This window comes from Morchella importuna (genome assembly GCF_003444635.1).
Source record: "Morchella importuna strain M04M26 chromosome Unknown Morimp01GS002, whole genome shotgun sequence".
In the NCBI taxonomy this organism is placed as follows: Eukaryota; Fungi; Ascomycota; class Pezizomycetes; order Pezizales; family Morchellaceae; genus Morchella; species Morchella importuna.
In genome coordinates this window covers 75,089-100,589 of record NW_025763399.1, presented here as the reverse complement: position 1 = coordinate 100,589, position 25,501 = coordinate 75,089, and the positions used below count along the sequence as shown (strand labels likewise).

Genomic DNA, 25,501 nt, shown 5'->3' with positions numbered 1-25,501 from the left:
GGGAGTCTATTAGTTATAGGGGGGTAGGGACCTGAGCTCGGGGTAATACATAATCGCCGCGCCGGAGAAACCTCAACTTGAGCTAGAAATCTTGTTGTCCACAAGTCTCATCGGAACGTAAGCTTTTTTCCAATTCGCAAATTTTGAGATGAAATGAAATTCACGCACATGCTATATAGTAACCACTAATCCCATACCTTGTGTGGCTTTTGAGGTATGTGAGCAGTAGGACAAGGTGTAGAGAGAATCGAATTTTTCGCCAGACCCTTGTAACCTATATCTTTGAGGTCATCTTTGAGCATTGGATACGATACAGTTATGCTTCCCTAGATCTGAAATTGAGGAGAGGCAGTCGCTCGCCCACCTCCCATATTAAGAACCTATCAATTGTGGTAGACCTCCATGCAAGCTCTGAACCTCGTGTCTGTCTTAGCACTCCCATAGAGAGCCCGTACTAGATCCAAGGAGATTGATCTTTCAACCAACCCCATTATACAGGAACTATCCTTTCCCTTGCCTTTCAATCAGATATTAATCAAGCCAGGCATTCGTAAGTTGGCTACGAGTAGACCAGCATGGAAATGGCAGTTGATGAGGGAAGGGAAGAAAGGAAGGATGAAAAAACTTCCGACATATCTCTGACTAGTAGAAGTCCAGGAGGATATTTTCAAGCGTAAACAGATCTGCTCCAGCATCGAGATTTACCATCGAATCTGGAGGTCTATGGATAGAGACATAGGGGAAGGAAGATGGTTGAGGTCTGGTAATAATTCCAGGAAATCTTTCCCGATGTAAGATGTACACGTTACTGATGCTGTTGACCGCGTTAAACCAGCCCCCTCATGGGTCCAACCGAAAGCACCAATATTCCATTGACTTCCGGCAGTACCATCGACAGTTGGCCCCCACCCCTTTAACATCACACTCTTGACTACTCCTGATTCCAGCATTTGATGGCTGGATGTGTGGAGATATTATTACACCTGATTTTCAGTCTTCGTTCGGTTAGTTGTGTCCCCCATTCCAGCTCAACATTGGCCCCAAGAGTACCCGGATAAAACGGTTTAAGTTGTTAGCAGAGGTTCAAATATGATGGCTTTGGGTGGGGAGGGTGTGTTGCTTACTTGGGGCGTAACTGGGCACTGATGGTAGGTTTTCTCCTAAAACTATCCCTTTCTCCTCAAGTTTGCAGTTTGCTAAAACTAATATGCACTTCTACTGATAGACTGCTCCCACACTCAACCTTTCCAAGACCTCGCGACAGATGCACTTCTTCACCATCACAAACCATCACTCACCTGAATTGCCTAACATCCATTATTCATCTCAACGACTTCTTTATTAATCCAAACGGCAGTACAGCCGATGGACCCCACTTCGCTAATGAATCCGACTAAGAAGCTTAAATTGCAGAGCTATTTTACCCAAAAGAAAAGAACTCAAATCGGTAGGCGAGGGTTCCGGACAGGCTTGATTTTGGGAAGTGAGTCAGATTAGGCGCGGCAGACCGGGGATAGCGCAGAACCACAGGGTTCTAAGAAGCCTTGTGGGGAGCTGTTTGTGGAGATCCCAAGGCAAGTATGAGGCACAAATATGGGTACTACCTAGTACATGTATGTACCTGCTATCGGCCTATGGCACGAGGAACAACCTTTCGATTTTTTCAATCAATTCACGGCACACAATGGAAAGATTTTCTTCCTCATCTTGTTTCCATCGTACATCCTTTCCGTTATTGAGTGACTAAATATAAGAGTAGTATAGTAATCCGGACATTCATAATCATATGGTACCTGATAATCATTACTGTACGTCCATCAAAAGGGGAATATTGTACGGTATCTATATGCCGGGAGACTCGGCAATCGATGCCAACACCATTACTTGCAGAACTCTTGTTCGATCCCTTCCCCATTCAGAAGTCAGGAACCAACTACACACCTTCCTTGTACGGATCCCCGAACAACTAAAAAGAAGCTTAACACTCAAAGCGGATCCTCTACTATTTCACACCCCCTTTAAAGTCAAGAAATGTCAAATAAAACTAATCGACGTTAGGGTATCTATCACGTCCAAAATACCACCCATGTCTCGTATTGTTTTTGCCAAGTCGGCACCGAAGCCGTCCCACAAATATGTACCAAGATCGCGGGACGTCACACTACAATGGCATCATAGTCACAGACCCGCACTCGACCAACAACCAATCCGTTAGTCAGTGAGTCACATAAGCGAGAAAACCGCAGGCTACAGCGACTCTAGTCTACTTGCGCGTAGAATTAGGAAGGGGGTTTTCGGCGAGTAGGGCCCATACTCCCGGTCGCGGTACGACGGCTCCACAATTTATTCTTGGTATTACGGTGGAATAGGGGTGATGGAGAACGTATCGTGGGCATGCTGCTCGGAGGCATGGAATAAATTGCTTAGAGGGCTATGCAAATTTAACCAAGCAGGTAAACCAACAAAATAAGTCATCATAATAGATTCCGGTAAAGCACATATTATATACTGTACACACACAGCAAAAAATTCTAATAACTAAACCCGTGCTAGATTTTGAGTGAACTTTTTTTTCCTTCTAACGCATCCATCCGAGTATCGTGTTATGTCCCAATCCAGGTGTGACAAAGCGATAACTAAGGCCGAATGTTACTCGTTTTTTTGCCAATTTAGTGATCCCGGCCTGTACGAAACACCGGAGCGAACCCCACTTCACCCGCTGGGTGACTGCCTTAAATTTCCTTATTTCAGGGTTCTATCGTAGGCCAAATTAGGCCATAATTAGAAGGTAGGTTTGAAGGTCATTTTTGAGCGCAAGGCTTCATAGTTACGGTGTGGAGATTGGATTTTGCGGATGATTTGGTTTATTTCGACCGAATGCAATAATAAACAATAGAAGTTAATTCGCAAGCCTCTCCAAGAGGGCGTAGATAAATAAATATTCTCTGCACAACAGAAGAAAGACGAAAAGAAGCAAAAATGAAACTTGCTAGCTAGGTACAAAGGAAATAAAAAAATCAAATTTACAAACGAAAGCAAAAAAATTCAAGCTGACCAGCACAGAAAGTTAAAAACAAAAACACCGATTCATTAGTTAGTTTCTGGCTACCGTTAAAAAATGTTTCCCCCTATGAAAAAAAAGTAGAATGACAAAAGAAAATATGGTAGAAGGGTTTCCTGGTCAGTTTTCACACCCAAAACACCAATCTCACACAAAGATAGCAATGCAAGACTAGAACAAAACAAGACAAGCCGTGGTTGGTTGGTATAATATTGTTTCATTCATTAGTTTTTTCTTCCATCACTACTTTTCCTAATCTACCTACGCATTCGCCATCTATCCCGAAAAAAAAGTAAAAACTAAGATCCGGAAGATCTGCCGAGATTGCAAGAAGCTTTGCTCATTACTGATTAACTGATTTACATGGCAAGCGCTACATAGAATTATTAGCTTTTTGTCATCATATATCAGAATATTAACAGCTATAACATACCAAGAGCGGCAACCAAGACGGCACCCATAGCACATCCAACCCTGATCTTGTCACCAGCACCGGTGAACTGGGAAGGTGAGGCAGTGGTGGAAACAGCAAATCCAGTTGAGGCAACAGCAGTAGCATTCTTGGTGCCGGTAGCGGTAGCCATGGTGCTGTTGGCCCACGAAGTAGCAATGACGGCAGAGGTAGGGACGCTAGAGACAGGGGCAACAGTCTTTCCAGGGCAGTTTGAGACCGAAGCAGGGCATGAAGTGACAGTCGCAATGACAGTGCTGTACACAACGGTGTCCATGGGCTTAACGGTAAGGGACGAAGAGACGGTAGTGCTGCTGCTTGAAACAACGGCGGTGGTGGATGAAGTGGTAGTGGGGGCGGTCGAGGATGAAACAGCGGTAGTGCTGGTGGTGGCGGGTACAGAGCTTGAAGTAACAGCGTTGGGGTCGGCAGCAATACCGAACTGGGTGGTGTACTGGTAGAAACCGGTGACATCGTCAATCAACTGGATTCCATAATGGGTGGTATCGACTTCAAGGCCGCTAGCAGGAGTCCAACTGTAGGTTCCGGTGTTGGGGATTTTCTCAACGATAACGGAGAGAGGGACCACATTGGTTGAAGGGCCGCGCATGAGAACCAAAGTCACGGTGTTGGGGGCGGAGGTAGGCTAGAAAATAAGGTTTAGAAAAAGCATCACCAAAATCAACTTTCAATGCATTTATTGATTCTACTCACAGTCCAGGTGATGGTGAAGGGAGATCCAATAGGAACCTGCTGGTTCAAGCCAGGAGCAGAGATGGGGTTTCCCTGAGGCTCGGCACCCACAGGAGTGGTGTAGGCCGCAGCAAGGGCGATCAAACCGGAGAAGGTAGCGATGATTGAGAACTGCATTGTGTGATTAAGTTGTTGGTTTGTTTAAAAGAGCGATAAAAACTAAGTTTTTAGATGTTCGTTGATGATTTTGAAAAGAGTGTGTGTAGTTTGGATGAACTGAAAATCAAAACGAATTGTTAAACCGAAAGGCGGAAGTGAAATGAGATTGACTGGTGTGTGATGAGAAGAAAGTGAGAGAGGAGGTTGGCCCGTATATGTAGTGAGTGGAGAGCGTGGGATGTGTGGAAGGGGAGGGGGGTGTGCCGCTACTCTGCTACTGCACACGCATTACTAGTGGAGGGATGGATAGAATGAGTGCAAGCTCATCGTGCTTGCTTCCTGCCTGCCGGGGGGGCGAAGACCGTTGACAGGGCAGGGGCTGTCCCTGTGTGTGCCATATGCGGTCCCTGTGGAGAGAATATGCAGTCCCTGTTCGTGCTAAAACTGTATCCCGCTCACTGAAATGGGAAAGTCACTCGGTGAGAATTGTGCTTATTGTGAGACGGGATTGGCCTCATCTTCTGGGGTGAAATTGAAGTATCCATGGATTATTCACCCGCAACTTCAGTGGGAGACATCTATCCTCCACTATCGACTACTTACCCCAGTGCCAATTAACGGAACCGTCTACTTGGTTGGTTAATCACTCTACATGAAGTCATTACCGGGCGGATTTGATCAACGATTTACTGTTTTGTTCCAATTCGATATTCAGATAATTGCGTATGAAAACTACACTTTCATTCGACATTCGTATAGCCCCCCCCCCCCCCCCCAACCCTGAGTTGTATTAATACTTCGTGGACATATATTTCCAGAGAGTGCTGAACCAGGAATGTTGCTTTTCCGGTTGAAAGAAAAAGAAATCCGCCTCAATGATGAACCATGTACGCGCTACTGCAGGCACAAGCGACCGAACCGAGGCGGTGGTGTCTTACTTCCTCGTTCACCACCTGCCTCGATAAAAGAACAACTTCGCGATGATTTTTCTCACTGTCCGCTTGTGGTTTAACGAGATGAAATGCGGCGCAAAATCAACGAAAGACTCATCCACAGTAAACCCGAAAGATTATCCATCCCTTCCCCTGCAGTATGCATATAGAAAACTACTTGTACTATGCGTAAAGTACTGCATGCTCTAGAATCAAGTTTGAAGGAACTTTCTTTCCGGCGCGCTGCTACTGCAACTTCCCCCTACTCTAGGTACACCTACTACAAACCGGCCAACGCGAAAAAGAAACTCCCCGACATCTCCCTGAGAAAGAGATAACTTAATTTGTGTGTCAGATCAGGCGATGCAGTGTACGAGTGCAGCGAAAAGGGGTGCCAGAGGGGTGAAATATCGTACTGTACTGCTACTAGCCGTTGCGTTGGTGGTTAGGGATCTAACCTATTCCACCCTGTGCAGTGCCCCCGCCCCCGCTAGTCATTGGTTGATTGGTCTGGTTGGTTGGTACCTTGCAGTAGTTTAGTTAGGAGGCTACTTCTAGCCCATGGGTCGATAGCCACTTTCTTATTTTGTTCCTCCTCCTTCTTCTCCTTCGTCCAATCTTTGGGGGTGCATAAGCGCCATACATATGAGGTTTCCGGTGCTGATTGGACAGGTTTGAAGATGACACAACCACAGCTCATAAGCCACTCTCGCTTCCAAAGCCAGAAACAAAAAAGTAAAACCTTAAAAAAAATTTCATCATGTCTCTTGAGCTGCCACGGCTGAAATTCAGGAAAAAACTAGAGGCTTTCTTTCTGTAGCTTAGGTGATGTGATGTTACTGTGTCTTCGTCGCTTTGCATCGATTCGATTCGCCAAAGAAGCGAAAGTCGGCTAAGAAGCTAACTAGACCCCCCACTTGTCAAGAGGGCCCACATTCACCCCCAATCTCCACCATCGTAGTGCAATATCTCGCAAATCTCATATATGGAGATATGGAGCACTTTCTTTTACTCTACATTCCTGTGAATTGGAACTTTAAAGGTACCGAAGCCGTGGTAGCCTCTACTGCCTGCCGAACACCGGGTTTCCCATATATTTCTGGGCGATCGATATAACTACATGTAGTCTACCTCTGAACAACCACGTGAACTGTCGTGAAAGTGTTCTTTTCTATTTAGAGGATTTTTTCACCTCATTCTAAGATCGAACGGAGAATACCATTTAGAACAATAATGATGATGATATAAACATGAGTACGACGAATGACCGCACTGAATGGGGCTGAATCAATTGCGCGCTCAAGTGCCCCACCGGCGATCTGACTGGCGGTCTATTTCCATCCTGCACTTCATTCTTTGCACGCCCAAAATCTACGCCCTATCGGACCAAATTTGATGTCATATTGTATCCTAATTGTTTTCTATGCACACTTTAAACGTGCCAGCAAACAACGTGCAAAAAGGTAGTCACTAGCAAATGATCACGACACATCACACAGCTCAGGCTGATTATCAAGATCTTGTCTGTGCGTACATAAATCTTTTAAGATTGATCAGATGCATGTAAGGGTGTGAGTGAGTGAGGGTGCTCTAGGGTAGGTATTGGACCTCCCACTCCTAGCCTCAAGAGCCCACAGTCAACCAGCACCCATGCCTCGAGTGGTATCGCTGCAGGATGACGGTAAAACACCCTCGCTAACAGCCGTACCCCTGCAAAATTGCCCTGCGTCGAGTGGAAAGAGGGATGAATTAAAACCCATCCCCACTTATTTCTCCCCGCCACATATCCTCCAGAAGTATTCGGTATGACCGACTCATTTTGTGCAACAAAGGGACAAGTGTTAAGTAGTTATGACTCAGTTGATCTCTTATGCATATAGCGGCTGCATAGAAACATGGACAGAAACTTCGGCGATATGTATATAAACTCGGGCCGGGAGGTTTGCTCTGTTTAGTGATGATGAACGGCTAGCGTAGGTACCAACTACCAATACCGGCTAGAATACGGGCCGAGATTGCGTGGGTCCTTTTCATCTCAACGTACGAGTGCCTACCACTTTATCGGCGCGTATGTAGGAGTAGGGTAAGGTTTAGACTGACGAATAGCTTAATGATGTCTTTCTTTCTCTTTGACGCGTACCTGCTGGGCTGGGCACACGGGCTGATTGCCGGCGCTGTTAGTGGAGGGCATTTGGTACCTGGCTCCAGCCTTTCGGAGCTCTGGTACAGCTTCTGTACTGGTTGATGGAGATCATCATGACAGGTAGAGTGCATGTAGTTGCAATGCATTCGCCCTACCTATTTCGCTCCGCCAGGCAAGACATTTTATTTAGGTTTGCTGGTTGTGTTTGTTTTTTGTTGTTGGTTGGTTGGTTCGTCTTGTACATCGACTGTGTTAGGTGACGAGGAAACGATAAATTCCGAGAAACAATGTCTTGTTTTGGACCCTTTACCGCTCTGACTACGTTCCTTTAAGCGATGCGGTAGAGCACGATTCCCTTGGCTCGAGCTCTCCCTTTCGGGCTAGGTTGGAGATCTGTGGCAAGTGACGCACGAGGGAGCATGAGATGAGCTGCGGTACTGCGGTAGGTATGTATTGTCGTGGTTTCAGAACGGTTGTACCTTGTGGCTGCGGTGGGTTCGACACAATTATCGTGCCAGGTCTGCACGAAAGGCTGAGATCGGATGTGGGGTACGTGTATTAATGAGGTGCTCATTAAAAAGCGCTTGTTCAATTGAAGCTTTCTGGCTCCTTTGATGAGGCTCCTTCTACTATGGGCTTGGGTGGAGCCTTGCGTTCCTAGGGACCCGACGAATACTATCAGGAAGATATGGAAATCTAAAAACTCGATAGATGCTCCAAGTGCCTAATACCGAGAAGGAAAGCGCGATTACTAATCGAGCATGATCGCGAACAGACTCGCACGAATATTACGCGTCCTCGAAACCGAGTGAGAATAAGTGACTGAAAGCCGATTCAATGGTTGAGTATGGGCATTTTTGCACGGTTAACGCTTCTAGAATGCTTCCTGTTATAATTTAGCTCACGTTCCCACTCATGCCTTTCCTTCCGGCCTGGATTATCTCTAACCTCTATTTCCCATGTAATCTTTTGCCGTAATTGGAAGATGAGAGACAATAACAGCCGACGATGCGGAATGACTCGAGTACGTACCTGTGATGATTTGGGTTAGCAACCTTCACACGGGCAAATTAACACCAAATAATAGAATCAACGCAGATAAGCGTAGCTAGTATCCGCGCACAATAATCTCCACATGTTTGTGGACAAAAAGAGGCCCTAGAATTCTATTTGCCTTGAAAAGGCACTTTCGATAGCGTAAGACTTATGTGAAGACGAATGGGGGGATCGAGGTGTGATAGAGGAAGGTGCAACTCTTACCTAAAGTTAACACAATGAATTAAATTGGTTTTGATAAACGATGAGTGTGCCAAATAACTTAAGGTTATGTATATAGGCCCGCTATGCAGTGTCGGAACGTGTGCACACAAATTCACATGGTTTTTTCTCCAAAGCCAGTTTGAATCGAGTGATATTTCATGAATAATTTAACACTCTTTTTTCTTCTTTTTTTTATTATTTCCTCTCCTACACACGATCAATGTATTTTTTTGAAGTTCTCGAACATGCATGTGATATGAAAGTATATAATTTTACTTTCCGTATTTTTTTCACCTATACTGGCCATTTTTCTATGAGAACCAGGAGCCAAAATTAAAGTGGAATAAATAGATTGGACCTACGTATATAGTAGTAGACAATTTTGGTGTCAAAAGGGTATAAGAAGCACCATTTTGACCGTGTTCCGGGTTGACTTCCCCGAATTCCACTTAATCACTCCGGTGAGGTGGCGGTGGGGGCGGGGCGGGGGGCGGAGGCGACACGTAACACCAGCGGCGGGCCGGTCAATACTAGTGCTAAGTATACCACACTCAATCCGCACACTTCTGTGAAAATGTAAGTTTAATAATTTTTTTAGTAATTGTATAATGAGGAAATAAAACGAGGCGGTACAGTGGAGCTTACATATCGAATTCTACCATAAGATCACAACAATATATAGCCGCCCATGTTGTCATCATTCCCGACATACTTGGCAGGTTGACCTGGATATTCTTCAGGGAAGGTAAAAGAAATGTCACAACTACTCTTCACTGTTCCCATGATGTAGGTTGAAAGGTTTAAGAACTGCGGCCACGATGATGATCCTAGTCATGGTTGTATATATGTAGCTCTGTTGCTGCCGGTAGATAGGTATTTTGTGAGCACTTGCCTTGCACGGGGTTCTGTTAGATCTTGCGCTAATCAGCCCAGGCAAGACGGCTATTTTGTTTCTGGGATTAAAAGCTTGTTTGTCGTTGACCGGCCTGCAATTTGTTTTTACAACGTCATACCTTTGGCACATAAAAAGACTAGTCTCGTGCCCAATAGGGCTAGCTGGCTGTGGTCCACACTTAAACTCTCAATCATAGACCCAAAGACTAGATTAGATTTGATCTCTGGTATTAGGCCCCAGCAATTCGGCAGAGTAGAGCGCGTACTAAAAGCGCGTCTTGGACATCGACGGTGGTCCAACATTTATCTTCAGGGGAGAAATATATCTCTGATTGCTGTCGCTGAGTTTGAGTTCAACGTCCAAGTTGATACATATAGGTATGCCTATGGTAGAGTCGATGGATGACATGAGGTACACGTGCAAAGGACGGGTGTCATTAAGCAAGACATGATATATTGTACGCTTGTCTACTGAACATGTAGAAGGTATAACCCGCTCCTCCATCCTTTTCGGAAGATCCCTTCTTTGGATCTCTGGGCGGAGCTTTCCTCTATTATAATCGGTGTGGTGTACTCTACGTACCCAGTAAACCTTGGAATTTCTGATAGAAAAGTGACAACATAGAAACACATGCGAGGGTTGGTTGGAATTGTAAGAATTACTCTTATTAATCCTTGATTTAATCACGACCTTCTCCCCCATCGATCTATAAGGCCGTTTGAAGCTGGTGACAATAAGAGTTGCATATGCTGCTGCTAATAATTTCAACTAGCTAGTATTCCAGACCAAATCATAACTTGCACAGGGATGGCCTTTGCTCATGTACAATGCATCCGAAGAATCTCAAATCGTACCGAAGCAGAATCTTGAGTTGAAACGAGAGATAGGAGCAGAATAATTCATCAACTCGTAGCCTACGATTCTCTGTGTTCAATAGGTCTGCTTACATGTTGCTACATCATACTCAAACAAACATAGGAAACTTAAACGAATGAAATACAAATAACATGTGTCCAATTACCCCCCGGCCTACTAAGAAAACACTTTAGATTTCCATGAACTGAAAAGTTTCCCACGGTGCCCCGCCTTGTGACTCTCCCTTGGGCGGCATCTGGCGTGACTTGAAGTCATACAAGCTCAGCCCCTGCACTCCCGACTTTATGCTATCCAACCCCATATAGAACTCGGGCAAGAAACTACACTTGGTGTGGTCTCCGCACTTCAGCACAGCCCCGTGGATATAACACTTGGTGTTGTCGTAGTGGTTTGGCTTGCACGGCTTATCTCGAACAACCTGGAGGAAATGGAGCTGGAAGCCCCGTAGCGCAGCGTCTAGCGACGTGACGCTCTCCAACCACATCTCTTCTTGCTTGTAGGGAGTCCCGAAACCTGGGGGGATGATCTTCATGGACTGAAAGACCTTGATTAGAGATCCGAGGATCATCATGTCACATTGATCCGAGCGGACTAGGTGTCGACATCGAGGCTTGTCACCAGGGTTATGATAATATCGTTGTAAGAAGGATGTTGCTACGTTTAGCATCGACCTGATGGTTTGTTTCCTCCTCTGGATTATCTCCTCTTGTGACGGAAAAGGGTAATATCAGCGAAGGAGCACCAAGACACGTTAAGAAAAAGAAAGGAAAGGAACCTACCAACTACAACCTCGGGAGTATCAGTGTCTACAGCTGGGAACCCTCCGGTAGTCAAGAGAGCGCTATTAGGGTCAGAATAAAAGCCCTCCAAGACGATTTTCTTTGAGACCTCCGCAAAGATATGCTCAATCTTCAGCGCCCACGCAATAAACAACCACTTCCCATTCCCGGGCTGCAAAACACTAGATATCGATCCACCCGTCCATATCGGCACCCACAACGCCACGGCCGTTGCACAATCGTACTTATCACAGATCACAGCAAGCTTGTACAAGTTCGCAAACGAAACCGTTTTTGGTACATGGTCGTTCCGCAGATGAAACACATTTAGAATGACAGCCAGAGCTCCTGGGTCCGACTCGTCAAGAGGTACGACATAGGGCGCGCTGTCTGAGTTCCGCAACTCGCATGCTTCTTTGAAGTTCGAGTTCCGGCCCAGCATCACACGGAATACGGGAGAGGCTAGACAGAGCACTGAGGATAGCACTCGGAATCTTGCTGTGCCCGTAGGAGACTCGACTTCGAGAATTACATCTCCTTCGGGTGCTATCTCTATCGTGGCGCACTGTCGCCGGATTGTCTTCTTCTCGTCCGACATTGCTTTAGAAAAGTAACGTCCGCACGGTCGGTTAGCTATAAGCTGGATGCGTACTAATTAGCTTGTTCATTCTTGAACATACTGTGTGTAGCCTGTATAATAGAATCACGCGATAGGATTCCTGGCACCTTTTGAGGTTTGCTAAACTTGATTTGAGGTTGATAATGGTACGAGTTTTGTAGCTGCCAGTTGTGAAGCTAGGTTCGTGGACGCCTGCAAGCTCTTGAGGGAGGGGAAATCGCAACGTTGCAGGCTGCGAGGGGATCCTGGTTCTTGGTGCTGCATAACCCTAATCCCGAGTTTAAAGAGTTGGTGTGACAAGGGTGATGTCAAGGGTGACAAAGGTGACAAAGGTGACAAAGGTGACAAAATTCAAGATATTATGAAAAAAGTCACTACACTGCCACCGGTATGAGCTATTCGGCTGGCAGAAGTGGTGGCGCAAAAAGAGAACTATACTGTGAATCTAGTACATGTCATAATTTGCCTGGTAATTAGGTCATGAAATATCACTCGAGATATCTTGGTGTCGAACATTGATTCTAGATGAACACTTGCACAAGTGGGCTAGACATTGACGGCAGCCTACATGTATGGGTAGCGATTTCGCTCTCATCCACTAGTCCGATAGAGGGCTGTGGTTTTGTGTGGGATGGTACTTAGGGATTGATACATATCAAATAGCCGTCACTATATATATATACAAGTAGTGTTTGCAATGATTTTACTTTGGTAGATAAAAATGTTATAATACTAAGCACGTAGGTATATTTACTGTACTGCTTGTTGGAGTGACGGTCATTAGCGTCCAGTGGAGGAACTAGCAAAGGGGGGCTCTCCGTGACTGTTCTTTACCTGTACCCGCACCCGCTGTCATTTCTTTACTTTCTCTTATCACGAACTATCACTCATGTACTTAATCAATCAATCAACTCTTTTCATCACGAAACCACCTCAACACTACTCACACGGAACTGTGTAAAACCCGAGAGTTAGATCGATCGGAACCCTCAGCTTTGTACCGTAGCACTACAGCCCCACGGCTAAGTCGCTGAATACATCTACTTCTTGTTAAACACTGTAACCTATCAACAGAGAGTGATATATAGGTTTACAATCCAGACACAGCACAAAACACCCCGCCACAGCCACGGCCCACAACCTCTAGGGTAAAGTGATTTATTGACTCCATCAAGTTCCTTAAACTACAAATAAAAACACAAAATCTAAAGAACAAATGGAACGCTGTACATGTAGAGTCTGTTTCTATCGAACGTGAGCCTGCCTCTCTTTAACCATCCCTCGCAATGACACTTTACGAATATGCTATGCAATACTCCATGATCCACCGAGCACTTCCCCACCGCCCTCTAGCTAGACCCTACCCAATCAGCTCCTCCGGCACCTCAAACGCCGCCGCCGCCTGATGCCCCCACTTGTCCAAGATCTCCTCAATCGCCTCCGCCGTACTCCTCCCCGGCCCCATGTCTCTCAACCACTCCAACCACCTCCCCATCGCCGGCCCCGCCACATCCTCCACCCACGCCAGCTCTTCCTCCAACTTTCTCAATATCTTCAGATCCCCCCTCCCCACCAGCCTACACTCCGGCCTCGTCATCTCCTCCACCCACCCCCTCCCCGCCACCCTCCCGCGCGCAAACTCCAGCGTCGACGTCACGCCCTTCCCCTCCACATCGTGATCCAGCTCAAACATATACCGCGCCGTGACCTGATGCAGCAACTTCTTCCACACCGCCTTCGTCGCCAGCTCCCTCGCCAGCCCGCGCCGCTTCGCCGTCTCCACAACCAGCACAAACCCATCCATCGGATACTTCCACACCAGCCCAGAGTCGCCGGGCGCCTTGATAATCTGCTTGCACCACTCGCCCACCACGCCCTTGGTCCCGCCGCCGTTCATCTTCACCTCCTCCAGCATCATGTCGCGGCACCACGTCAGCGCCCGATGCCGCTGCCGGTTCTCCTCGGACCCGTCCGCCTTGGCCCACTCCTTCGTCTGGATCGTGTGGTCCAGTATCGCGAGGAACAGCAGCGGCAGCACGCTGACCGAGTCCGGCGTGAAGCCGTCGAGCGCCTTCAGCAGCGTTGCGCGCCACTGCGAGGACCGCTCCGTCCACGAGACGAGCGGCAGTGCGGAGGTCGCCCGCTCGCGGAACGGCGTCTCGCCGGCTTCGACGAGATACACGGCGCAGTTCTCGCAGACGAGGAAGGTGGAGATGATGTCGTTCTCTGGGGCGCCGCCGGCCGAGAGTGGGAACACGAGGCGGACGTTGCGCCGCGCGGTGGCGGCGTTGTAGGCGTGGGGCCGCTTGAGCAGGACGGTGAGGATTATGTCGCTCTCGTAGCAGATGCCGCAGTCGCCTTTGAAGGATTTGGACACGGGGGGCGGCGGCGGTTTGAGGGCGACGGAGACTGGGCGTTTGCTGGTGATGGGCTGGTGTCTGAAATTTATTCCCCAATAGCCGGGGGAGGGGGAGCCCCGCTTGCTCTGACGGATGGTCGGGAGGTGGAGAGGGAGGAGGACTGGAAGCCGCGGCTGGAGGTTTCGTAGAGGGAGCTGATGGCATTGTCGATTACTCGAGAGCGGGAATGGCGGTGCATGGCGTTTGTCCTATGCGTCTCTCTAAGCTCCTGAGCCAACCTCTCAAACTCCGGCCCGGAAGACCGCCGGTTCGCAATCGCCGTAGAGATATCACGAATAGTCGACCGCGCCGCATCATCCCTCGTCGCATCCGTAGCAGAGACCGAACTCTGTCGCTCCAGCCACGTAAGCGTATCCGAGAACTGCCCGCGCGAGTGCGAAGAAAGCAGGATCGCCTGGAGATGATCCTCGTTCCCTAGCAAGCTATTAACCTGGCCGTCGTCCAGGTCCGAGGAAAACAGATTGTTGAAGTCGATCGTCAGATCGTTACTCAGCGCGAGCTCGCCCGGCGCAAGCTCCCGCGCCGCCGGGACGACAATGTTCTCGAACGCCGTGTCGGGCCGGATCGTCGGCAGATCCGCCCACCGCGTGGCATCGTCCAGCACGGGCTGCGACGCCCCGTCCGGCAGCAGCTTATTGAAGCAGCCCTTCGTCGCCAGCACATAGCACGTCCTACTCGTGATGTTCTGATACAACAGCGCCGAGTTCGGCACCGCCGCAAACGGGGAGATGCCCACCGAGATATCACACCTCGCCGGCGCACTCACGCCCGTCCCAAAGATCACAATCACACACGGCACGCCGTGCATTCTCTTCGCCGTCAGCGTCGTCGCCAGCTGGCTGACACCATTGTTACTAACCTGCCCGTCCGTGAGCAGGAACCACACATTGCTCCTCTTCAGGGCCGCCAGGTGCTGCTCCGACCGCAGCAGGACGGCGGGGTCCGTACCGCCGCCCGACCGCAGCCGGTGTAGATCCGCAATGAGGCAGGGCCGCAGCGCGGTGGTTGACCAGGGCAGGACGTGCACGTTCTGCTGGACGTTGCCCTGCACGAGCTGCAGAACGATCTTTGTGACGAACTCGCGCTCCGAGGCGATGACGCGGCCGGACGTGGAGCCGGACGTGTCGATGCCGAGAGAGATCTGGCAGTGCGGGAAGGGCGTGGGCTGCAGCGTCTCTGGCGGGGGTTGTGCGGTTGTTGTTGTTGTTGTTGTTGTTGCTGTTGCGGGGTTGCGGGGGGCTCCAGGGGTCTGCGTTGGTGCTGGCGGGGGTGCTTCATGGGGCGTGGGCGTGGGCGTGGGCGTGGGGCGTCCGGGGGACTGGGACCGGAAAGACGGGTGTGAGGTAGAGGTGGGAGCTGTGAAGGGGGGCCTCTGCATGGAGCTCCCACTGGCACTGTTGAGGTCTGCAGGAGCTTGAGGAGCTTGAGGAGGAGGAGGAGGAGGAGGAGGAGGAGGAGGAGGTGGAGGTGGAGGAGGTGGAGGAGGTGGAGGAGGTGGAGGAGGTGGAGTTGCAGTGGCCGGTGGTGCTGGTGTTTGCAGGCTGCGCGGTGGACCGATAGCTGATATCCGCAGCTCCTGGCGTCTAATCCCAATCCCGGAACCCTGCGACTGCTGTGCTGTATCTTGTTGCTGCTGCTGCCGCCTCCACAGCTCGAAACGGGGTCGGCGGTCACGGTGGCCGGTGTGTTCCTGGTCCATTATGTAGAGTACTTATGCAGGTTATGTATTTGTGTGTGTGCTATAGTTGGGGTATATACGGTGGGAGATGTATATATATATAAAAAAAAGGACTGTTTACTAAATGCGGGAGATGGTGAGCAAGGAGAATGGGTGGGAGAGCTCGAGGCTTCTAGTTCTAGATTTTAACGTCCCGCAAGTTCGGGGGGAGGAGGAGGAGGAGGAGGAGGAGGGAGGGGGACGGAGAGGGAGGGAGGGAGGGAGGGAGAGAGCTCTGTGCAGCGTGCGGGTGTCTGTCTGGACTCACTCACTCACAAACATCATCATACACGGACCCCATCCATGTCTGTCGCTGTGCGTGAGCTTTGCGGGTTTGCCCAGCGGGCACCTCAAACATGAGGCTGAAAAAGCTGGTTGTGCTGCAGCCGGGGCAGAGCAGTCAGGGCATGACATTGAGAGCCAGAGATCAATCTGCCATACCGACTTTTCCGGTTTAAACTTCCACTCCTCAGCTGCCCGCGCCAGTTTAGCCGAGACTACCTCGCGATCGCCAGAGTGCTTCAGAGCTCCAATTCTATGCGCATCTTCAGAACGCAGAGTTTGTTTCCAGCTGCTCCTGCCATACGCAGTACTATACACAGGTGGGGTCGCCAGCTAGCTACATGTATGTATGTAGCTCCTGCTCTCCTCCTCCTCCTCCTCCTACTGGCCAGGAGACTGACCGAGTGATGGCTGGTGCATGACAGTTACACCACTCTACCTACATGCAGATGTCTCCTCCACCCTTTGTCTACATACAGTATCTACCAGTTGAGGAGGGGAATTGGATAACAGCACATCCACCTCAATGCAGAAAAGTTCCCCGCCCAAGGAAAGGAGTACGCATGAAACAAGGTTATGGGCACCATCTCGTATTCTCTAACGTGCCTAGATCGTGCGCAGCTTATTCCAGAATTAGAAAGCTGTCCGTAGATTAGAGCACGACATGGGTATCTACACGCATGACCAGGATGCACCGCAGACGAACGCCAGAGTGACGTGAATGCCAAGACGCCTCTGGACGGGGGAGAGGGAAGAACGTTTTTCCGGGATGAAATTACTGGGAATGACGCAACGGTCCTGTAGGAGGGCAATTGGAGAGATATAAAGAGGGAAGCATCCTGGGGGGAATTGTGGAGGAAGCTTCAAAGACAGCATTGCTATCGATATTTCACTATCATTGACACTCAAAGTCGTAACAAGCAACAACACTTCAAGATGGAGGCAGCAGCAAAGAACATCGCAAAGAAACTGACCAGCTCAGACTCCCAGTTCGAAAAGGGTAAGAAACACATCCAACATAACATCTACAATCTAGTCCCAATTCCTAACACCACCCAGGCCACCAGCCCCCCATCCAGCACCAAACGCCCCCGGCCTCGAATCCGCCATGAACCCCCAACCCGTCTACAACCAGCTCCCCACGCCCTCCGGCGGCTACCAGCTCTACAAGCCCGCCGGCAAGCTCCTCAACAAAAAGGCGCTCATCACCGGCGGCGACAGCGGCATCGGCCGCGCCGTCGCCGTCCTCTACGCCATGGAGGGCGCAGACTCCGCAATCGTCTACCTCCCCGGCGAGGAGAGTGACGCCCAGGAGACAAAGCGCCTTGTCGAGAGCTACGGCCGCAAGTGCGTCCTGCTCCCCACGGACCTCACGGTCGTGGAGAACTGTAGGCGTGTTGTGGCGCAGACGGTCGAGGCCCTGGGCGGCATCAATATACTGGTTAATAATGCGGGCACGCAGCTCGCGCAGGAGAGTATTGCGGATATATCGGACGAGCAGTGGGACTTTACGTTTAGGAGTAATATATACTCGATGTTTTACCTGTCGAAATACTCGTTCGTGTTTCCCTTTCCCCTCTTGCATGGCTCCTTGAGATCCTGTGCACGTACTAATCCTCCCATCATGTAGGCTTCCGCACCTGTCCCCCGGCGACACGATAATCAACAACAGCTCCATCAACCACTACATCGGCAAGCCCAACCTGCTCGACTACACCTCCACAAAGGGCGCCATCATCGCCTTCACGCGCTCGCTGTCAAACCAGCTCTGCGGCAAGGGCATCCGCGTCAATGCCGTCGCACCGGGCCCCATCTGGACCCCGCTGGTGGTGTCGACCATGACGAGTGAGGACTTGGACGCGTTCCATTCGACGCCTATGGGCAGGGCGGGACAGCCGAGTGAGGTGGCGACGTGCTTTGTGTTTTTGGCCAGTGCGGACTCGAGTTTTATTAGTGGGCAGACGTTGCATCCGAATGGTGGCAGTGTGGTGAATGGTTAGGGGTGGACTGTGCTGTGCTGTGCTGTGCTGTGCTGTGCTGTGCTGTGGAGGGGGTATATGTGCTTCATGTGGTTATATATCTAGATCTGTGTTTAGCGGTAATGGAAATGGCTTATCTCGTTGTACGTGCGGGGGTTCGTGTTCGTGTTTGTGCAACGCTTGGTCGATTATGCCCCAAGGCATAAACTACATGTACATGTAGTTTTTCAGCTTACGTGTGCTGGGAATCTCACTTCTTCTTACACGAGCTGTACAGGTTTTGATCAATACATGTACGTGTGGCCTGTCTTCAATGTCACACGGGTCGAGTGATATCTGGTGATGGAATCTCTTGGTCTAGAGTAGATATGACGTATATTAGCTCAGGGGGTGTTGGCAGACGCTTTACAACAAAATAAAAAAAAATGGCATGATGCGCGGTCCATTCGGTTCCAGACACATTACCGCTCTCCACTGCGCCGAGGTGTGTCGAACGCCCGACCCCGTAGTCGACATGGTGGCTCCGTTAGGCTGACTGCATACCCCTCGACCATTTAAACCATGCGTGTGCTGATAACTGGCTGTGCGCCCTCTTAAAGCTTATCAGTTGGTTAGTCTTAGCACGTCACTACTGATAGCCCCGATTGGGAGTTCCAGCCATCGAGGGGGCTCGGCGAAACAGAGGTATGGGTACATGTATACTAGCACTGGCCGATGCGTTAAAAATATTTGTTTCTAAAGCACTTCACTGCATGTCCTTCTTCGCTGGCCAGGAGTCACGGCTGTCGTTCGTACCCGACACTCACCTACTCCGCTCCGGCTGCTCTAACCCGTTGCGTTCACCAGCTTCATGGATCCTCACTCGACACACCAAACACCACTAAATAATCTGTCTGATGCAATTTATTCCTTTCGCTTCCATGCCATAATCTATTCTTCTAAAACAATTCTCTAAATCATCTGTCAAAACACATCATCGCATATCACAATCTCATCTAAAATACTTATCTTTTCCCAACATCATAACCTCTAGCTCTCTCTCTCTCTCAAACTAAAACGGCGCACCAGCCCAAACCCCCGCCCCACTCCCCTCCCTCACAACACCCACCCACCACCCCTTCAGTTCGGCAAAGCCCCTACTACAGAGCTCCAAACCCTCAAACACCTGCCTGAACATCCGCACCATCGCCCCGTCACTCTCATCAGCGCGGTAATACTTCTCCTTGAGCTCCTTTGCGCCCTTTTCTGCGGCTAGCAGGTCTTGCTCGAATGCGTTGAGGCGGGCTGCGATGCCGCGGGCGGTGGTGCGCAGGGCTTGCACCTTGCGGAGGGATTTGGGGGCGCGGGTGGGGAGGATGAGAGCGGTGGGGTGGGTGGAGGGGGAGAGGCGGATGGAGTGGATGGGGTGGATGAGGAAAGGGAGGTGGGGGTGAGGGGATGAGGAGGGAGGGGTTGGCGTGTGCGTGGTGGCTGAGGTTTGCGATGTCGCGGTCGAGGTCGGCGAGGGTTTCGAGGAGGGTGGTGAGGTGTATGTCGAAGGTTGTTACTGTGGCTAGTGGGGTTGTGGGTGTGGAGGCCATGGTTGGGTATGTGGGGGGGGGGGTGGTATATGACGTAGGGTAGCTGTAGGTTATATATGGTTATGCTTGGGTAGGCGTGTAAGGATGATATGGGAGGCATATACTGAGAACGACGGGGTTTGTGTGTTTTATACTCGTGGAGAACTTCATGTTGAGATGGTAGAATAGTTGAAAACTTGATCTAAATCCAGATCCAGCATTATGAAAAAGCGAGTGATGGGTTGTGAGTTGTCAAGGTACGGCACCGAGAACTTGATGTTCTTGCTACTTGTTGTTACCGTGTCAAGACAACGGGTTTAGGTGTCTAGATCTGATAGATACGTGTTTTTATAATTTCTTTGTTGACTAAAAACGGGCATGTTTCCTTCTGTTCTTAATGTAATGGCAATCATGCAATGCAATTCACAGCTTCGGTCTTTTATAAACAGCGCTCTGAGTAGCAGAAGTAGCTTTTGAACCTCTGAAATTGTTCTATCCTTGGAGTTATGGAAAATGTTTGGAGCTCTGAGCTGCTTCGATTCTCAAATGTTGACCTCGAGGCGCTGGCAGTTGATATGAAGGACGTGTATACGTATGCATGACAAAAAAACTTGATGGTCAGAGCAAGATCTCACACGATTCTATGTATTAATTTGTGAGTTTACCTACATCATATCACCAGAAAGACATGGAATGCTAACTTTCTTGCAAGATCACCAGCCCAGGCTTGGCCGATTGGTTGTTTGCTGCAAATACTAGAAGCATGCCCTAAGGCTTGAAAATTGGCCGACCTTCAAATGCATAGGGCTGGGCTGGCTAGCTAGAACACAGGAAGTATAAAAAGACTGTCGACGCCCATGCTCCCATACTACGGAAGTACACACCGATCTGTGTATATATATACACATCCATCTAGCTGTCTGCTTCTCAACAACAACCTCACTTCTTCCCTCCAGAACAACCATCGATATCACACAAACAAATCCCACAATGGAAAACACACGAGAGTCCCCCTCCGCTCCGCGTGGCCGCAAGCGCAGAGCATCGGAAGAGGCGCCCTCGGCCCCTACTACCGCCGCGCTCGCGGCCCGCACTCTCCGCGTAGAGAACGCTCCAGGAAACAGCTACATCGCCCCGGTGGCGATCCGTTATTACTGGCCCAACAACGGGTATCGCCGCCGCAACGGTTCGCCTGTCTACAACGCTGCCGCCGCCGCCGACCTCGCAATCCTCGAGCGCCACGTTAAGAAAGGCCTGCCCGCCGTCACCGCCTTCGACCACGTAACCCGCGTCGCTGCCACACCCATCACCGGAGAGGAAAAAAACCATGCCCATCCCCGCCTCGCCCCCCCGCCACCGCATCCGTAAGCCCATGCCGCACCCGAGCCGTATCAGCATGGACGCTCTCTTAAGACTCAATGACCGCTTCCGTCATGACCCAAATCTCGTCATCCCCGGGTACGTCCCCCCAACTGTCAAAACCGGCGACCGTAGCGAGTACACCCTCACGACGAATCGTAGCCCGGGGTCACGCGGGAGCGTCGGCGATATCCATGACCTCGAGAATGAGGTACCAGGGGCGGATTTGGCCGAGGAGGCGAGAAAGGATGTAGAGGGTGAACAGATCTTGATGGAGATTGAGGAGGAGGAGAAGGAGATAACGGAGGTGGTACAGCCTGTGCTGGATAGGACGGGACCGACGACTAGGGCGAACATGAGGTTTGTTCTTGAGGTCAGGGAGAGGAAACCGTTGGCGCAGGAATTATAGAGAGGGTGTAGCAGCTTGTTTTGTGGTTTCTTCTGGTAGCAATTAATTCTACTAGTGTTTTTTTCTCCCTTTTTTTTTTTTTCCTTTTTCTTTCTTGTTTTTAGTTGGTATAGAGTATATTTGCGGAGTTGTGAACTATTGTAGGCCTTGAAACCAATCGATCAATTGACCAAACGTCCTCACAGCCCTTCTAAACCATCCTGTGCAACACATATCTTCTCTAACGGTCTTCCCACAGACACAAAGTCTCCCTTAAATATCCATGACATTTATATATACATTCTAGAGAACATCCTAGCAAATCCTCGCCCTCACTCCTAATCCGACCTATTGTCATAGCCTTCGGGTTGCATACCATAATCTCACTCGAAGTGTCAATGATCGAACCGGCTTCTCGGCCATGGGTTAGGGTTTATCGGTCACGTGCGGCACATTGCGGGGATGGGACGTGGGGAACATTGCAGGGACACATGCATGTAGGAGAGTGCCGAGATGCGGGTAATGCGATGCTAAATGGATGCGCCAGCTTTAGGCTATTTGTGAGCTTGGTTAGATTTTAGGTTGACATCTCGGGGTATATGGCTTTGTTATAGTGGGGTTTCTAATCGGTGTCAGAATAACAAATAGAGAAATTAAATGAGTGAGTGAGGGATGTCTATTATATTGCTACATGTATTTAATAGTCGATAATCCAATTCAGCTCTTGGGCATAAATAGTCAATATCTACTCCTTCATGTAAAACACCTCCTCCGTGGCCTTCCACCAGCCAGGCCCCTCTTTGCTACTAACCGCGCCTTCAATGGGGCTCTCCTACATCGATCACCCCCATTAGATATAACCAAACCCAAAAACCATGAGAACGGTATTACTACTAACCTGCATCTGGTCCGTCACATCCCACCACTCCCTGACCTTCTCGTTCGCCGCCATCTTGTTCATGTCTGCCTCATAGTCGGTGCCCACGTACTTGAAGGTCGCAAACAGGATACCTGTTGCGTCGTCGAAGAATATCGAGTCTGTACGTTTGCTCTCTCTGCATTAGACATCAATCACCAGTGAGTTGTAGATGTATATGAGAGAATGCACGAACAGTCACGGATGTTACACTCCCGTATCTGCTGCAGAACCTCGGGCCAGACAGCTGCGTGTATCTCCTTGTACTCCTTGAGTGCCGAGGGGCGGAGGCGCACGTACTGGCCGAAGCGCCGCTCAGAGGGGACTGTGCTGGTGGATGTCGACATTTTATATTATGGAGAGAGAAATTGTGGGGTAGTGAAAGACCTGGAATTGTGGGGTGGGAGGGTGGTTATATACATGGACATGTACATTTAGTTTGGTACAGGTGTAGTACAGGCTAGCTGCATGAGATGCATGGGCGTGGGGGGGTGCTCGGTGTCGGCAGAGTATGTGCCGAGCTTGGGAATTCAGCCTTATGCGAGACAAGACATTGCCGGGCTTCAGTATCTAAGAGCGCTTGATTGTACACTCTGCCCGCGCAAGTAAACGCACCCGCTTGTATTAGTAGTGCTTGGTGCTGGGAGGTTGTGTTGTAATGAAACTGTCTGGCAGTCATTGACCTTATATTTGTGTAGCGAGTATCTGTCATGATAAAAAGAGGCCAATCTGGTTACAGGACCACCGCATGTTGTCTTTTATGATAGGTGGCCTAAACAGACTGTACTTAAGAGCGAGAGTTCTCCTCTTCTCCTCATCATCAATACAGTTGGTTATTCGCGCGCTGCACTTGGCCTTCTTGCAACTACATGTACGTCACCAAAATCCGAGTGACATCTTATGTACCATTTCAATCTACAACATCTACATCTACATCTATCCACAATAACCTCATCATCTACACCTCCGCCTGTACTGCCCAGCCCTCCACCAGCTTTGCCAACGCATCGTCACCGCCCACATTCCCTGGAAACACCACGTATGGCACCCCGCTGTACAGGCAGGTCTCCTCGTCACATCTCCACAGCGGCACTCCGGGCGCTGCTTGCCCCAGCACCATCGCCCGACGCATCCCCAGCGCCTTTGTCGCCATGTCTGAGGACGTGATACCTCCCTGTCATCCCATTATCAGTATACAACCATACACATCACTAATACACATCTCACAGAATCAAAACTCACCTTGGCAACAATATACCTCGGCCTTGTAGTAACCCTCCGCACAACATCCACCAACGCCGCCGCCACAACGCCCCCAATTTCCAATGAGCTATCTGCATCGCCGCCCTTGATGAGCTCACGACTCGTCATGATAAGCACGTCCTGCCCTGCCGCAATAGCTACGCTCGCCGCCTCCGCCGTGCGGGAAAGAAGTTCTGCCGCGGGGGACGAGAGAAGCATGTTGACAGAGAGCTCGAGCACTTTGAGATGCGGACCGCGTGAAGTAATGAGACTGCTGAGCTGTACAGTGGTCTTGGGGACGTAGGAGCCGGCAACAATGAGTGCGCCGGGGCTTCCGGGGGTGGTGGACAGGCCGGCGGCGTGCGCGCTGAGTGGGGGTTGTGGGATTATGCCGAGACGGGAAGAGACAAATGCGGCGGCGGTGCGGAAGAGGAGTTTAGAGCCTTGGGATTCGGCTGTATCACGGAAGAGAATGAGCTACGAAATTATGGAAAGAAAGGACAAGACAAACCATGCAGTACCCCCGCCGCTACAATATCCATATCACTCTCCGCACACGAATCCGCGACCACCACCCCGCCCCTCGGCACGCCCCTCAATACCTCCACCACCCTCTCTACCCCGCCCTCCCGTATCTCCCGCACCCCCAGGCTCACCACCATGCCTTCCGCCTCGAACCGCCCCGGCGCCTTCTCACGAACCCACTCCCTCACCTCACTCGCCGCAAACCCGAATGTCGCATCACGCGCAAACGCAGTCTCACCAACCGGCACCATCACATCCCGCTCTGCAACATAGTGCACACCCTCTAATGTATACCGCCCTCCCTGCAGGAAAAAAGGTGCAACAATCCATGCGTCACTGGCACCAAAGACCTCGTCGACAACATCACACTCCAGCGGGAAGTGGCCCCGCAGCGTCGAGTCCCCGCGCAGCACAATCGTAAATTTTACATCAGCGGCTTCGGCTGCAGTCCTTAGATTCGAGAGGATATTACGCAGCAGGGTTGTCGTCGCGGCAGGCGACATGGCGCGGGTGTTGGTTAGGATGAAGAAGCCTGGAGCCGGGCGGAGTAGCTCGGATTGCAGGGAGGGGGTCTCGAATGTTGTGAGGACGGCGATGTCGTGGCATGTCTGTGTTCCTGTGGGATCGTCGTCGAGGATGACGAGTTTGGGCGTGGAGGGGGTGAGGAGGGTGAGGATATGGGAGCGCGGGGTTGTGGTGTTCTCCGGGGGAGGGTGGAGAGGGTGGATGTTAGGGGTAGATGGGGGTGTTGGGTGGGCATTGTTGATAAGAGGGAGGTAGGTGCTTTTTTCTCTCGGTTTTGGTGTTTTGTGGAACTGAGATCTTGAGCTTGGGGGCCGAGGGAGCTTTGGGTTATATCGGAGCTCGGTAATAGCGATCATTACCCCACTGTGGGGTAGGTACTCGCGTTACACAAGTAGGGATGGACATGTAGATAATACCCGTTGAGAACACCGGCATCACAGCTCCTCACTCGCTGAATTTCCTCAGTGCTGTGGCTGCAGGCGCTTCTTATCGACTCCGGGATCAGAAGCGTAGCGGAGTCTAACCAACCTTGCAATCATTGGCCCCAAAAGGCAAGAGTCAAATATGCAACTAATGACGGGCCAGGAACGGAAACGCAAAACAGCACCACAAGTAGCTCTAGCAAATACTCTAGTGAGAAGACAAGCTTGACCTGCGGCATCGGCGTCCGCACCAACTGTACTCGGGGCAGGTAAGAAGAACCTGAAAATGACTTTTGATG

General features: G+C 50.2%; 9 protein-coding genes across 9 annotated transcripts; 3 read left to right on the top strand and 6 right to left on the bottom strand.

Moving 5' to 3' along the window:
* Positions 1-3,420: 3,420 nt before the first annotated feature.
* On the bottom strand, positions 3,421-4,382 carry LAJ45_00926 (uncharacterized protein; the record flags this gene model as incomplete). Its single annotated transcript, XM_046110525.1, has 3 exons — positions 3,421-3,434; positions 3,495-4,158; positions 4,227-4,382. The coding sequence occupies 3 exons, from the start codon at positions 4,380-4,382 to the stop codon at positions 3,421-3,423; spliced, it is 834 nt and encodes a 277-aa protein (XP_045975703.1).
* A 6,257-nt stretch (positions 4,383-10,639) lies between these two features.
* LAJ45_00925 (uncharacterized protein) lies at positions 10,640-11,847 on the bottom strand (the record flags this gene model as incomplete). Its single annotated transcript, XM_046110524.1, has 2 exons — positions 10,640-11,175; positions 11,250-11,847. The coding sequence occupies 2 exons, from the start codon at positions 11,845-11,847 to the stop codon at positions 10,640-10,642; spliced, it is 1,134 nt and encodes a 377-aa protein (XP_045975702.1).
* A 1,381-nt stretch (positions 11,848-13,228) lies between these two features.
* LAJ45_00924 (uncharacterized protein) lies at positions 13,229-15,987 on the bottom strand (the record flags this gene model as incomplete). Its single annotated transcript, XM_046110523.1, has 3 exons — positions 13,801-13,816; positions 13,893-14,306; positions 14,390-15,987. The coding sequence occupies 3 exons, from the start codon at positions 15,985-15,987 to the stop codon at positions 13,801-13,803; spliced, it is 2,028 nt and encodes a 675-aa protein (XP_045975701.1).
* A 964-nt stretch (positions 15,988-16,951) lies between these two features.
* LAJ45_00923 (uncharacterized protein) lies at positions 16,952-18,287 on the top strand (the record flags this gene model as incomplete). The annotated part of the gene is made up of 4 exons (XM_046110522.1): positions 16,952-16,955; positions 17,209-17,287; positions 17,347-17,844; positions 17,918-18,287. 4 exons carry the CDS (start codon positions 16,952-16,954, stop codon positions 18,285-18,287), a joined length of 951 nt encoding a protein of 316 aa, XP_045975700.1.
* A 1,030-nt stretch (positions 18,288-19,317) lies between these two features.
* LAJ45_00922 (uncharacterized protein) lies at positions 19,318-19,996 on the bottom strand (the record flags this gene model as incomplete). Its single annotated transcript, XM_046110521.1, has 2 exons — positions 19,318-19,736; positions 19,951-19,996. 2 exons carry the CDS (start codon positions 19,994-19,996, stop codon positions 19,318-19,320), a joined length of 465 nt encoding a protein of 154 aa, XP_045975699.1.
* An 819-nt stretch (positions 19,997-20,815) lies between these two features.
* LAJ45_00921 (uncharacterized protein) lies at positions 20,816-21,193 on the top strand (the record flags this gene model as incomplete). The annotated part of the gene is made up of 1 exon (XM_046110520.1): positions 20,816-21,193. One exon carries the CDS (start codon positions 20,816-20,818, stop codon positions 21,191-21,193), a length of 378 nt encoding a protein of 125 aa, XP_045975698.1.
* A 28-nt stretch (positions 21,194-21,221) lies between these two features.
* On the top strand, positions 21,222-21,593 carry LAJ45_00920 (uncharacterized protein; the record flags this gene model as incomplete). The annotated part of the gene is made up of 1 exon (XM_046110519.1): positions 21,222-21,593. One exon carries the CDS (start codon positions 21,222-21,224, stop codon positions 21,591-21,593), a length of 372 nt encoding a protein of 123 aa, XP_045975697.1.
* A 724-nt stretch (positions 21,594-22,317) lies between these two features.
* On the bottom strand, positions 22,318-22,835 carry LAJ45_00919 (uncharacterized protein; the record flags this gene model as incomplete). Its single annotated transcript, XM_046110518.1, has 3 exons — positions 22,318-22,404; positions 22,471-22,610; positions 22,685-22,835. 3 exons carry the CDS (start codon positions 22,833-22,835, stop codon positions 22,318-22,320), a joined length of 378 nt encoding a protein of 125 aa, XP_045975696.1.
* Positions 22,836-23,446: 611 nt separating this feature from the next.
* LAJ45_00918 (uncharacterized protein) lies at positions 23,447-25,136 on the bottom strand (the record flags this gene model as incomplete). The annotated part of the gene is made up of 3 exons (XM_046110517.1): positions 23,447-23,662; positions 23,731-24,185; positions 24,242-25,136. The coding sequence occupies 3 exons, from the start codon at positions 25,134-25,136 to the stop codon at positions 23,447-23,449; spliced, it is 1,566 nt and encodes a 521-aa protein (XP_045975695.1).
* Between the last annotated feature and the right edge of the window lie 365 nt (positions 25,137-25,501).